The sequence below is a fragment of the Bidens hawaiensis genome, unplaced genomic scaffold (assembly GCF_021521415.1).
Source record: "Bidens hawaiensis isolate Kalapana, Puna unplaced genomic scaffold, B.hawaiensis_p1.1 tig00016270_1, whole genome shotgun sequence".
NCBI classification, from domain to species: domain Eukaryota; kingdom Viridiplantae; phylum Streptophyta; class Magnoliopsida; order Asterales; family Asteraceae; genus Bidens; species Bidens hawaiensis.
The window spans coordinates 105771-119526 of NW_027492488.1; the positions used below are offsets into that span (position 1 = coordinate 105771).

The following is a 13756-nucleotide window of genomic DNA, read 5'->3' on the forward strand; positions in this document are numbered from 1 at the left end:
CGCACACCATTGTGTCTTTTCGCACACCATTGTGTTTTTCGCTTATCATTGTGTCTTTTTTCGTCATTGTGTCTTTTCGCACACCATTGTGTCTTTTCGCTTATCATTGTGTCTTTTTTCATCATTGTATCTTTTCGCACACCATTGTGTCTTTTCGCTTATAATTGTGTCTTTTTTCGCACAACATTGTGTTTTTTCGCTTATCATTGTGTCTTTTTTTCGTCATTGAGTCATTTCGCACACCATTGTGTCTTTTCGCTTATCATTGTGTCTTTTTTTCGTCATTGTGTCTTTTCGCACACCATTGTGTCTTTTCGCTTATAATTGTGTCTTTTCGCTTATAATTGTGTCTTTTTTCGTCATTGTGTCTTTTCCCACACCATTGTGTCTTTTCGCACACAATTGTGTCTTTACGCTTATCATTGTGTCTTTTTTCGTCATTATGTCTTTTTTCTTCATTGTGTCTTTTCGCACACTATTGTGTCTTTTCGCACATCATTTTGTCTTTTTTCATCATTGTGTCTTTTTTTCATTGTGTCTTTTCGCACACCATTGTGTCTTTTCGCTTATCATTGTGTCTTTTTTAGTCATTGTGTCTTTTCGCACACCATTTGTCTTTTTCGCCACTGTGTCTTTTCGCACACCATTGTGTCTTTTTTCGCCATTAATACATGTTACACAATAACTTGAAACGTAAAACACAATGGTGAATACGTATAATACAATGGCCTATAACGTAACACACAATGGTGAATATATATAACACAATGACTTGAAATGTAAAACATAATGGAAACAACATATTACACAGTGACACAATGAACAACAAAAAAACACAATTAAAAAACCCATTAATTTTTTTTTATTTTTATATAACAATATGATACTCATATTAAAGATAAAAATACGCTTAATATTATGGTGAATTTTATTTAAAAAATAATGTCGTATGAAAAAGTTATGGACATTTTAAAATGATGGGGAAATTGGCATGTGCCTTGCATGTGGAGAGAGAAAGTCAACATATATGGGTTATTACTTTAATGCCCTTTTCATCAATTTTTATTTATTAAATTAATCTCAGTCATTCAAATCTAATATCAATGGACTGGATTTTTTCTCACTCTTCTCATTTTTGTTGTCCTTTGTATTTTAACTTTACCCAATAAAGAGATATTTCATTTTTGTTCTCATAAATAAAAATTTCCATAAATGTCCTTGATAAACACGTTTTGGCCGACATGTTTGGTTTCAACGCATCTTTCACGACATGTTTGGTTTAACGCGTGTTTCACGACATGTTTAGCCACCAAACGCGTCTTTCATGATGTGTTCGCCATCTTCTGTTTTTTTTAATACTACATTATTATAACTAATTTTATATATAATCTCGAATATGTTGTTGAGACGTGTTTATTTTTATCTACATGTTGTCATAAATTTTACTCAAAATCGAGCCGTGTCAAATTTATATCGAAATGTTCAATTAATGTTTAATAAAATTTGGCTAAGCTCAACTTTAAGTAACGTTTATGCCAATATGCAGATAAAAATAAGCATGCCTCATTGGTATATTTGGAACTTTATAAAACTTTATACATTACAAATTATTAAAAAAATTAAATATGAGTAAAATTAATTATAATAATTCAATAATAAAAAACAAAAAACAATTAAGAGGCCAAACAAGTCGTGAAAGACGCGTTAGAGGCTAACAAGTCGTGAAAGACACGTTTGGTGGCTAAACAATAATTGTGACGCATGTCAGTTTATGGTTAAACCTCACAACTTTTTTCCCTCCAAAACTAAGATCTTGATTGACCCTAATATATGTTTATATACATTTTATTTATATTATATTTATACATTTTTATAAAATAAATATTAACAATTATTTTACTATATATTTCAAAATACTTGGTGAAAAAATCCATAAATTAACAACAAACCATGTCCGTTAAAGATTGAAAAGAATATGTAATTTCAAATGTTAATCAACATAATATCTATGTATATTGTTAAAGATTATAAACAAAAACAAAACTCGAACATGCTTTTATTTTGACAAACTCTTACGGGTCATAACCCGGTCGGCCGCGTTGACTTAAACGGACCGGTCCATATTTCCAACAGGGGGCGCCAAAGCTAACGTGGCACGACCTTAATCTTAGCAGCCGATAATATTTCTATATTTTAGGAATAGATAGTGTTTGTTATTTAGAAATAATTATTATATAATTATGTGTATATCTTTTCCTTCTTTCACGGTTGTATTCTTCCCTATATACATGGCCTTTGATTGTGAATAATAGATCAGAAAAGATTACAACCTTCAATTGCTTTTATGATATCAAAGCCATAATCGATTCTTAATTTTCCTTCCCATTTTTTTTCTTTCTCGTTTCAATACCCACCGGATTCGTTCGGTTTCTGTCATCATGGCAAAAGATGGTGATGCTGCTGAATCGTCAAACAAACCCGCCCCCCTTCACCCTGCCTACTCTGTGACGAATATTCAATCCAAAATCTGGACTTTGGACGGAACTAAGGTTACGTATTCGCAATGGGTTAAGCTTTTTCGCCTTCATGCTGTCGCCTACAAGGTCGAAAACCACATAGACGATTCAGCCCCTCCAGCCGCTAACTCCCCAGAATACGACCAATGGAAAGAACTCGACGCCTTGGTCTTGCAATGGATCTACAGTACCGTTTCAGACGATATTCTCAAACGCCTTATGGACACTACTATAGCCAGAGCGGCTTGGTTAAAACTCGAGAAGAAATTCTTGAGTAATAAAAAAGCTCGCACTGCGGCGCTCGAGACAAGGTTTTGTAACCTCGCATTGACATCTTGTTCCTCGGTTGATAATTATTGCCAACAACTGTCCGATTTAGCTAACCAATTGGCCGACGTGGATCAGCCCGTCTCTGAATCAAGACTCGTCCTTCAGCTTGTTCGTGGTCTTCCGGCCGAATACAACACCACTGCCTCCTTGATTAATCAGCAGGGTGTTGATTGGGACGAGGCCATAACAATTCTAAACGATGAAGTTATCAGGATTGAAGCCCAAAAAGGAACCCAGAACACCGTCTTGGCTGCAACTGCACCATCGCCGCCGCCTCCTACTGATTCATCAGCAGCACCCAATCAGCAGCAGCAGGACTATTCGTATTCATCTTCCAATCGTAGTGGCAGTCGGGGACGTGGTGGCTCGTATAATCGAAGGGGCCGCTCACAACAGCCGGCTTGGAACTCGTACCAGGGAACACCGCCGTCTTTCCCACACTGGGCTAGGTGGACAACCCCACCATGCCCTTGTCCTACTCAGCAACCACAATGGACAAACAAGCAAGCAGCCCCACAGCATGATGCACAGGCCCACTATTCAGCTTTTCCTTCGGCCCAGTTCAGCCCATACCCATCTGGATTTCAGCAGCCCAACTATAACCCCATGTGTCCAACTGATTTAGCTGCTGCCATGGCCAATCTACAGGTTAACTCTCCAAACACGGGTTGGACTTCGGATGTTATGGACACAGGCGCCGAAACCCATGTCACCAACGAAAAAGGTAAAATCCACATCCCTGATTCTTTTCCTGTTTGTCGTAATATTTTGGTAGGTCACGGCATGACTTTACCAATTAAAGGATCAGGTACGGGCTTTCACCCCTTACCAAACCGCACCTATATTCTCCCACATATCCTTTACAGCCCCCAAATAATTAAAAATCTTATTTATGTTAGCCGTTTCACTCGTGATAACCTAGTGTCTGTCGAATTTGACCCGTTTGGTTTTTCTTTGAAGGACCTCAAAACTAAGAAGACACTTTCTCGCCATAATAGCACCGGGACTCTCTATACGTTCACGCCTCCTCAACTTCCGCCTCAAGCCGCCTTCATTGCTTCCCACCACTTACCATGGCATGATCGTCTAGGACATCCCGGGGCGCAAGTTCTAAATATTTTAAATCGTAATTTTAATTTTCGATGTAATAAGAACAAAAGTCATCTTTGCAATTCTTGTCAACTTTCGAATAGTAAAAGATTGCCTTTTCATTTATCGAATACATTTACTTTTGCTCCTTTTGACATTATTCATTGCGATTTATGGACTTCGCCAATCACGAGCAAAACAGGATATAAGTATTACATGGTGCTAATTGACAACTTCTCACACTTCGTGTGGGTTTACCCCCTAAAATATAAGTCTGAAACCTTTCCCACATTTGCCAAATTCCATCAATTAATTTTCACCCAATTTAACCATAAAATAAAAACTTTTCAGTGTGACTTAGGGGGTGAATTTGACAATTTAGCATTTAAAAACTTTGCTCATCAAAACGGTTTACTTTTCCGTTTCTCATGCCCCCAAACATCATCCCAAAACGGTAGGGCAGAACGCATGATACGACGCCTTAATGATATTATTAGGGCCCTTTTAATTCATGCGAATCTCTCTCCTTCGTTTTGGGTTGAGGCTTTACACACTGCCACCTACCTTCACAACATCCTACCAACCAAAAGGCTTAATTTTTATACACCTGCCTTTTCCTTTTACCTTCGTCACCCGGATTACGAACACTTACGAGTGTTCGGCTGTGCCTGTAACCCTAACACCTCAGCCACACAGCCTCATAAACTACACCATAGGTCCGTTGTAAGGCCCCGTTACCGGTAGCCCTACTTTTGTGTTGGATTTACTCATAAACGCAGTTCTAATATCAGAGTTAATTAAAACATTCGCGGAATATAAAAACTTTCATAAAACATTTCATAACAAAACACATCTTGTCTTAAAACAACATCTTGACTTTCAAAATAAACAAAACGTTAAACTTAAACGTCTTGAGTCTTCAGATGCCAGCCTCTTATTCAGTGCCACGTGTCTCCTCAAGCGAGCTGGCTCATCCTACTCACCTGCGTGCATACTAAAAGTCAGCTACGCTGAGTGAGTTCTAGTTAATCATACATTATACAATACACATAAACTTATATTCTTTCATTCATACTTTCATACTTTCATACTTTCTTTGTATTAACTTGCTTTCATATCTTACGTTATAAAGAACATTACGCCCTACATTCCTCGAGTATTATTAGGGCTCGGTACTCTCATTCCTCGAGTATTATTAGGGCTCGGTACCCTCTTTCCTCGAGTATTATTAGGGCTCGGTACCCTCTTTCCTCGAGTATTATTAGGGCTCGGTACACTCTTTCCTCGAATATTAGTAGGGTTCGGTTCCCTAGTTCTCGAATATTAGTAGGGTTCGATTCCCTCTTCGTTACCATACAACCATACATCATACCTCGAGTATTATTAGGGCCCGGTACCCTCTTCGTAACCATACAACCATACAACCATCCTTTCCTTCTTTTATTAACTTTATCACATTCATACACATAAGCATACATATCATACTTACCTTATACATAGCGTTACAACCTGACAGTACGTGCAATATCCGAAGATCGTTCACGTACCATCAAGCAATCATTCATGCATTTCACATTATTCACATAAGGCATACACTTATCTCTTAGGATAAGCGTATTAACAAACATATTGAGTATGCACACAGCCCCGAAAACATAACACATAAATGGGGCTAGAAACTCACCTGAATCCTGTTACGCTCTCCGTTAATCGTTATTCCCTTCTTGAGCTGTGCACGGCTAACTGTATAATATTTACATGTATCAATTAACTACTACTACTCATGTTGTATTTCTATCTTTATATAACCCACAACGAACAGGGGTCCGGGGGCAGCGCCCCTGGCAGCGGGGTCTAGGGGCGGCAGCCCCTAGCAAGGTCCAAGGGGCAGAGCCCCTGGCTGGGGTCGAGCGAACTTATCATTAAGCGAACTTAACAATAAGCGAAGTTAGTGATCGGCGAAGTTAACCCTAGGCGAACATATGCCAGACGAAGTTATCATGGGCGAACTTATCACCAGGCGAAGTTATCAGTTAGGCGAACTTGGCCTTAGGCGAAGTTATCAGCTAGGCGAACTTGGCCTTAGGCGAAGTTATCAGCTAGGCGAACTTGGCCTTAGGCGAAGTTATCAGCTAGGCGAACTTGCTTGCAAGCGAACTTGCATGAAGGCGAAGTTATGGCTTGCAGGCGAAGTTGCCCAGCCGCCGTCTCTGTTCAAACTTAATCACCAAAATCACCCTTATTTCATCGAGAATTTCTTGGATATTACGTTAACTAACTCCGCGATCATTCCCATGGCCTAGTTCGGGTAAAACTTAGCCCGGAAAGACATAAAGTTTGGAGCTTTCGGCTTAAAACGTTTAATAACAAGTCGCCGTACATAGCCATAGGTTTGTCAAGTTCATTTCCAACATCAAGTTTGTTACTTTACGTTTCATTTAGACCCGATTTACTTTATGTTTAAGTTTCAAAGCTAACCGATCCTAAAAACGTAAACTTGAAGGTAAAAGGCATACCTTTACGCGTTCGGTGTGGTCGCGGTTTGCTTGGTTATCTCGTATCTAGCTCGTATATCGAAGGTCTAATAATGGTTGGCTTGATTTTGGACTCGAGTCCCGTTCTCTCTCTCTCTCTCTCTCTCGCGGCCGTGTATGGCGGTGTGTGTGTGTTTTGGAGCGTGTTAGAGAATAAGATGGAAATGAATGATGGTTTAGGGTTTAAGGTTGGTTTAGGGGATATTTATATCCCTTAAAGCCCATGGACCTAAGGCCCATTTCCTTTAATCCATCTTAATTAGTCCAAGTCCATGATCTTTTCCTCATTAGACGTTAATTAGTAACATTAAACGCGCGACAATTTAACGCAACATTCTCTATTTATTATTAGAATATTTAGGATGTTACATCCGTGCGCTGTATTTTTCTCGGGTATCCACCCGACTTTCGTGGCTACCTTTGCTTTGACCCTACTACAGGCAAGGTCCACATTTCACGCCACGTGACGTTTGATGAGCATGTGTTTCCATACACTATTCCTCACTCACCCTCATCCTACAATTTTTTGGATGACCCTACACCACCCGGATTCACTTTCCATAGACCGCCCCCCAAGCCCAACAGGCCCAACCTAACCAACCGGTCCAAACACCCATCTCCGACCTACCAGTCCACCCGGCCCACCCTGCTACTGCCCCGTACACGTTCACCTATTCCCGCAGACCCCGTCCGGTACCAATACCACAGCCCATCCCATCCCCTGGCCCATTACCTCACACTGTTCCTACCCCGGCCCATTCCACTACCCAACCTACCACTTCCACTTTAAACCAACACCCGATGACAACAAGATCCAAATCCCGTGCCAACCTATCCTCCATACACCACACCACCTCTCTCTCACCTGTTCCCACCTCTTATGCCAAAGCTCTAACTGATCCAAATTGGTTGCATGCTATGCAAACCGAGTATTCGGCTTTACAGGATAATGAAACATGGGAACTCGTTCCCCGACCACACGATCACCCTGTTATCCGATGCATGTGGTTATTTAGGCACAAATTTAAATCAGATGGGACATTGGAACGTTATAAAGCACGGTTAGTGGTTAATGGTAATTCTCAAACGGTCGGTGTGGATTGTGATGAAACTTTTAGTCCTGTGGTCAAACCTGCCACTATTCGTACAGTTTTGTCCTTGGCTGTGTCACGGGCTTGATCTATTCATCAACTTGATGTCAATAATGCTTTTCTACAAGGGGAACTAAATGAGACGGTCTTTATGCATCAACCACCGGGTTTCTATGATAAACGGTTTCCTAATCATGTTTGCCGCCTGAAGAAATCGTTGTATGGTCTAAAACAGGCTCCACGGGCTTGGTACACCCGTTTTGCAAATTTTATCACATCCAAAGGGTTTCGTAGTAGCACACGCGACCAGTCTCTATTCGTTTATCATCAGGATGCTTCGAATATTGCTTATTTATTGTTATATGTCGATGATATTGTTCTTACAACATCTAATGATCGTCTTTTGAACGACATTATTGGCACACTCTCACGAGAGTTCGCCATGACGGATTTAGGCCGTTTACATCATTTTTTGGGGATCAAGGTTACTCAGCAGAAACACGGTATATTCTTGTCTCAGGCCAGTATGCTAAGGACATAATTGCCCACGCGTCTATGTCATCTTGCAAACCATGTGCTACACCTGTTGATCTCTCTTCTAAGCTTAGTGCAACTGATGGTCCCTTGTTCTCTGACCCGACCTTGTATCGCAGTCTTGCGGGTGCTTTTGCAGTACTTAACTTTCACTCGGCCAGATTTGTCATATGCAGTTCAACAGGTTTGCCTCTTTATGCATGAGCCTCGAGAGCCTCACGTTGCGTTTATGAGCGCATAATCCGTTATTTACAAGGCACCATCGACTATGGTTTACGCATTGTTAAGTCAGGCTCACATAATATAGTTGCTTATTCTGATGCTAATTGGGGTGGATGTCCGGATTCAAGACGTTCTACATCGGGTTATTGTGTTTTCCTTGGTGTCAATCTTATTTCATGGTCTGCTAAAAGACAACCTACAGTCTCACGATACAGTGCAGAGGCCGAGTATCGAGGTGTCGCTAATGCAATTGCTGAAACGTAGTGGATTCGAAATTTACTTCTCGAACTTCATAATCCATTGCAGCATGCATCTATAGTGTTTTGTGACAATGTTTCAGCAGTTTATTTGTCCAATAATCCGGTTCAACATCAACGAACAAAACGCATAGAGATAGATATACACTTCGTTCGAGAGAAGGTTCGACTTGGACATATCAGAGTTCTTCATGTCCCTTCCACTTTGCAGTATGTGGATATTTTCACCAAAGGATTATCTCGGGAACTATTCCAGTCATTTCGGTCTAGCTTGAGCGTCTGTCCTCCGCCCGCTCAAACTGAGGGGGTGTCTTAGCAGCCGATAATATTTCTATATTTTAGGAATAGATAGTGTTTGTTATTTAGAGATAATCATTATATAATTATGTGTATATCTTTTCCTTCTTTCACGGTTGTATTCTTCCCTATATATAGGGCCTTTGATTGTGAATAATAGATCAGAAAAGATTACAACCTTCAATTGCTTTTACTTAATGCCACACATACCGTGCAGGGTTATTAAGGCTTGGGCGATAAAGGGTGGCACATTAATGAGCCGGTAAAGGAGAAAAATGTGTGGGCTCAAATGCGTTAACAAGGAAATGATGGAGCTTCAACATGATAACGTGGCTTTAAACCACAACGCAGTGTCAAAAGGGTGTGTTAGTTAAAGTCTCACTATCTACATGACAATGATGTGACGCTTTAACTTGACGTTTAATGCCCCCACCACAAAATATGAGATATAAAATTTGGATAAACGCATACATATAAGACTCAGTTCAGTTTGGTTTGATTTTGGTTAAAGTTGATTAAAGAAGACACACCAGCCGTAACCATATCAGAATGATCAGTCAGCTAGATTAACTTATGAGAGGGTTGAAGAATGTTTAGTGCAATTCAAGCCAACATCCAAAACACACCAACTTATCAACGACTAACATTAGTGCATTCCCGCCAACTTTCAAAAACCATAGCCCTTAACCTCCTCGTCATGGTGACTGAGGAGTGAACAGGGTGGGATTGCGGCAGTGGAGAATCCGGTTAACCGGGCTGCAGTATCACCCGGAGGTATGTTGGATTAGGATATACATTTTCGCAGTATTGGTTATTGTTTATTGAAAATGTGTAAGTGGTTATGGTTATGGTTATGGTTATGGTTATGGTTATGGTGTGTATAGGTTCATTTGAGTCGGTTTTTTGGACTTGAATTGAACTGAAAGCGGAAATTCAGTTTTTGCGATTTTGAAAACAGATAATCGAACCCATATAACTGAACCTAACGTAAACCCGATGGGTCAGTTTAGACTTCTTTTTTTTTCTCAAAACCGAAGTTAGTGATCGGTTATGGTTAGTCATATTTCCATTCCCGAAAAAACCAACCAACCCAAGATTTAGTAAAACCATGGTAACTCTTTTGTATAGATTTATTGCGCCATTATCTTTTTAATATTTGCGGGGTGGAAGATGGAAGATGTAATGGAGGAAGAAATAAAAGTGATCAAATCGATGGTGTGCCCAGATGATCACATTATATGTGCATTATCCGGTGGTGTAGACTCCACTGTTGCAGCCACTCTTGTTCACAAAGCCATTGGTGATAGGCTGCACTGTATCTTTGTCAATAACGGTTTGTTAACGCAAGATTGACTTTAAATTTGACTTTTGGCAGCATTTGTTTGACAATGTAAATATGATGAATGGGTTTTGTTAACTGTTACAGATACAAAGAGCAAGAACGAGTGATGAGAACGTTTGAATGGCTTCTTCATCTTCCGGTTACGTGTGTTGATGCAACAGTGCAGTTTCTTAACGAGTTGAAAGGTGTAACCGATCCCGAGAGAAAGAGGAAGATTATTGGGAAGGAGTTTATATTGGTTTTTGATGCGTTTTCTCATGATCTGGAGAAAAAGCTGGGAAATAAACCGCCTTATTTGGTTCAAGGAACTTTGTAACCGGATGTAATCGAATCGTGCCATCCACCTGGAAGTGGTAGAATGCATCATAATGTCGGTGGGCTTCCTAAAGATATGAAGCTGAAGCTTATTGAACCACTTAAGCTTCTATTCAAGGATGGGATTCATGTAACAATGAAACTTTTATAAAAATTCTTTCATACTTTTAGACATATACAACGATTAACAAACATTTTCTTTTGTTAGTATTGTAAAGGTACGCAAGCTTGGGAAGATATTAGATGTTCCGGTGGTGTTTTTGAAGCGACATCCGTTCCCGGGCCCGGGCTTGCGGTGAGAATTCCGGGTGATGTGACACAAGAATATGACTAGGTTTTAAGTTTAATTTTTTTATGTTTTCTCACAAGTTATGTTTTGTGGTGAATTAGGTGGATAAATATTTATTGAAGCGATAAAGGAGGCTGGGATTTATGATGAAACATGGTAGGCTTTTGAAGTGTTTTTACCGATAAAAACAACTGGTGTTCAAGGAGATCAGAGGACTCGTTCTAATGCTGTTGCACTTGGAGCTGTCACAAGTCAAGACAGCATGACTGCTGACTGGTGAGCACATGTTTTTGTATCTGTTTGTTCATGGTCTGGTTCAGCTAGTTTGCATCACTGCCACTGGTTAGGTTGAAATGTTATTTAGGTATATAATGTTTTGAATTTCAAGTGACAAGCATCACATTCTGAATATGCTGGTGTTAATTTGACATATAACAACATTTTGGATTGTCAGGTACCATTTTGAACATAAGTTTTTGGATGATGTGTCAAGAAAAATTTGCAACAGTGTTTGCGGGGTGAACCGAGTTTGTCTGGACATTACATCCAAGCCGCCGTCAACAATTGAATGGGAACGATTCTTAGTGTATTATATGATTGACTTTACATAAAAGTAAACATCTTGGCGTGTGAAACTAGAAAGGTTTTTGGTGCAGATAATGGATTTTGTCATTAGGGATATGATAACATTTTATGGTTGACTTTTCTTTTATATAATCACAATCATTTTCTTCTTATTTTGATACTAAAAGGTTTGATTACTAGGGCTTTTTCTTAAACATAAAACACAAAACAAGAAACATAAATGCTGTTACAAAACCACCGTGACGAAAACATGTCTGTTTTAAACAGCTTAGATCAATACAAGCGTCACCTTAATCACTAAAGATAAATACATTAAACAAGTGAACATTAATGCAGGCGTATGAGGCTATTCACAGTGGTATAAAAAGCATCAATACAAGCCTCGCCTTATCACTAAAGTTGAATACATTAATGAAGGCGAACAAGGCTATTCACAGCAGTATCCAAAGCATCAACGTTTCTGCGCAACACTTTTCTGAACAAGGGTCAAGAAAAATCTAGTTCATAATATTGTGAATAGCATTCATTCAGACACATGTAAACTTGAGACAAAAAGGATACAGTCGCATAGCTAGGGTATCAATGCCTTTCATTTCCTCATTCAATCTGCAGCAGTCGCGTTTCATAAAATCAAGAGCTATATGAATGACTAATTAACTATCAAAAACCGTCATACTTGGCTTTTTTGTTTCATAGAAAACGTTACACTTTGCAGGAAATGATATCCAGGACCGAAGTGTATACGATTTTTCAATTTACATTCCCACATTTGTCCAAAATTGGGCGTTTTCTTACAAAACCGTGGTTCCATTTGCAATAATCATGGTTTGTTTTTAATTAAAAAACTAAGTATGATGGCTCATGAAGATGGTCATTAAAGCATAAAATGACAGAACCATAAAATGGAGCACAACCTGAGACACGAGTTTATGTATAGATTCCCCTTTGTTGCAGTATCTAGTGCTGCAAGGTATTGTAATATAGTGATTAACAGTAATCTAGTATCAAGGTTTGTATATCGAAGTGAATGCAATATGATGTGAATTAGTACCAGCTTCTTGAAGACGACCAGCAGCATCATTAAAGCATTGGACGTGATCAACCGAACGGCTGGTGGCCTACAACATACACAAACAAACTCAGTAAGTCAATAGGTATCTATCCTGTAAGCAAGCTAATAAATCAAACTACACTTTATTTATACATATATAACAGCCAGTAAAGCAAAACCCTAGATCCACAATATTAGCCCCAAATTTCAGTTAATTATAGCTTCAACTGAATTGAATTGATTGGAATTACAGGCTGCATACAATGGCAAGTGTAGAACTAAGGTTAAATAAAACATCAACGGAGACGAAGAGAATTGAACCTGGTGGAGAGCTTGACGGAGGGATGCGAATAGAGAGATGAAGCTGTGGGAAATGGCGACGGAGTCACGCTCAACCACCTCCACCGCTGCTTTTAATACATCCTTTTCACTCTTTCTACTTCGATCCCTCTCATCTTCTTCTTCAATTTCATGGTGATTGTGATCTAGGGTTTCTGAATTCGTTGCTTCCATTGTCTCTCTTCTGAGGTTGTTGAATGTAAGGAAAATTAATATTACACAATAATAATTAATTAGGGGTGAGGAATTAAAAGGAATACCCGAACTAATTTTAACCGATATCTGACGAGTTGGTTTAATGAGAGTTTAAAACCCGTCAAATGCGGATCAGTTTTAGTTAAAGATAATTTCAAACCCATCGTAATTGAACCAACCCATTTATTTAACTGTGAAGCGAGAAACTATAAAGGTTTGGATTTTAGTCTCTATAAATAGAGGGTTATCTTTTTTCCTCTAAATTGTTCTCTTGTTATAGATTATGGGATGACGTGATTTTTTGGATGTGTTCTTTAAATTATTTTTCTAAAATCTACAGATAGATAGTATATAGAGAGTGGGATGTGAATGTTCTTAGGTATGGTTGTAAAACCTGACTAGACGTTGATTAATCGCTAGTTCATGTCCCATCGTCTGATTAGCAACAATCGATCTACAAAGTGTGCATCAAAGAATGAAAACAGAAAAAGTACTAAAACTACTAGTAGTAAGATACCGATAATCGAAAATAATGAGAAATTTATAGTAGTAACAGATAAGTGTAAACATAACCTATTGTTTGGATTCATAAAATTATATAATATACACTTCATTGCATAACATAAAAAGCAAGCGACCCACAACACCGTCTCTTTACCTTTTATATTGCTTGGATTTCATAAAAACTCGAAGGGTCTTATTTAGGGGGTTAAACTAGTCGTGTTTATCAGTTGATGAATTGAACCCAATTCCTAATGAAAAGTTTATAT

General features: G+C 39.0%; 1 protein-coding gene and 1 pseudogene across 1 annotated transcript; one reads left to right on the plus strand and one right to left on the minus strand.

Moving 5' to 3' along the window:
- The first annotated feature begins 9145 nt into the window (after nucleotides 1–9145).
- On the plus strand, nucleotides 9146–11427 carry LOC143551155 (uncharacterized; annotated as a pseudogene).
- Nucleotides 11428–11579: 152 nt separating this feature from the next.
- On the minus strand, nucleotides 11580–12966 carry LOC143551146 (uncharacterized). The gene is made up of 5 exons (XM_077041648.1): nucleotides 12774–12966; nucleotides 12453–12519; nucleotides 12316–12364; nucleotides 11963–12007; nucleotides 11580–11876 (listed from the first exon to the last, which is right to left on the minus strand). Exons 1-5 carry the CDS (start codon nucleotides 12963–12965, stop codon nucleotides 11810–11812), a joined length of 420 nt encoding a protein of 139 aa, XP_076897763.1. The 5' UTR covers nucleotide 12966; the 3' UTR covers nucleotides 11580–11809.
- Nucleotides 12967–13756: the final 790 nt, after the last annotated feature.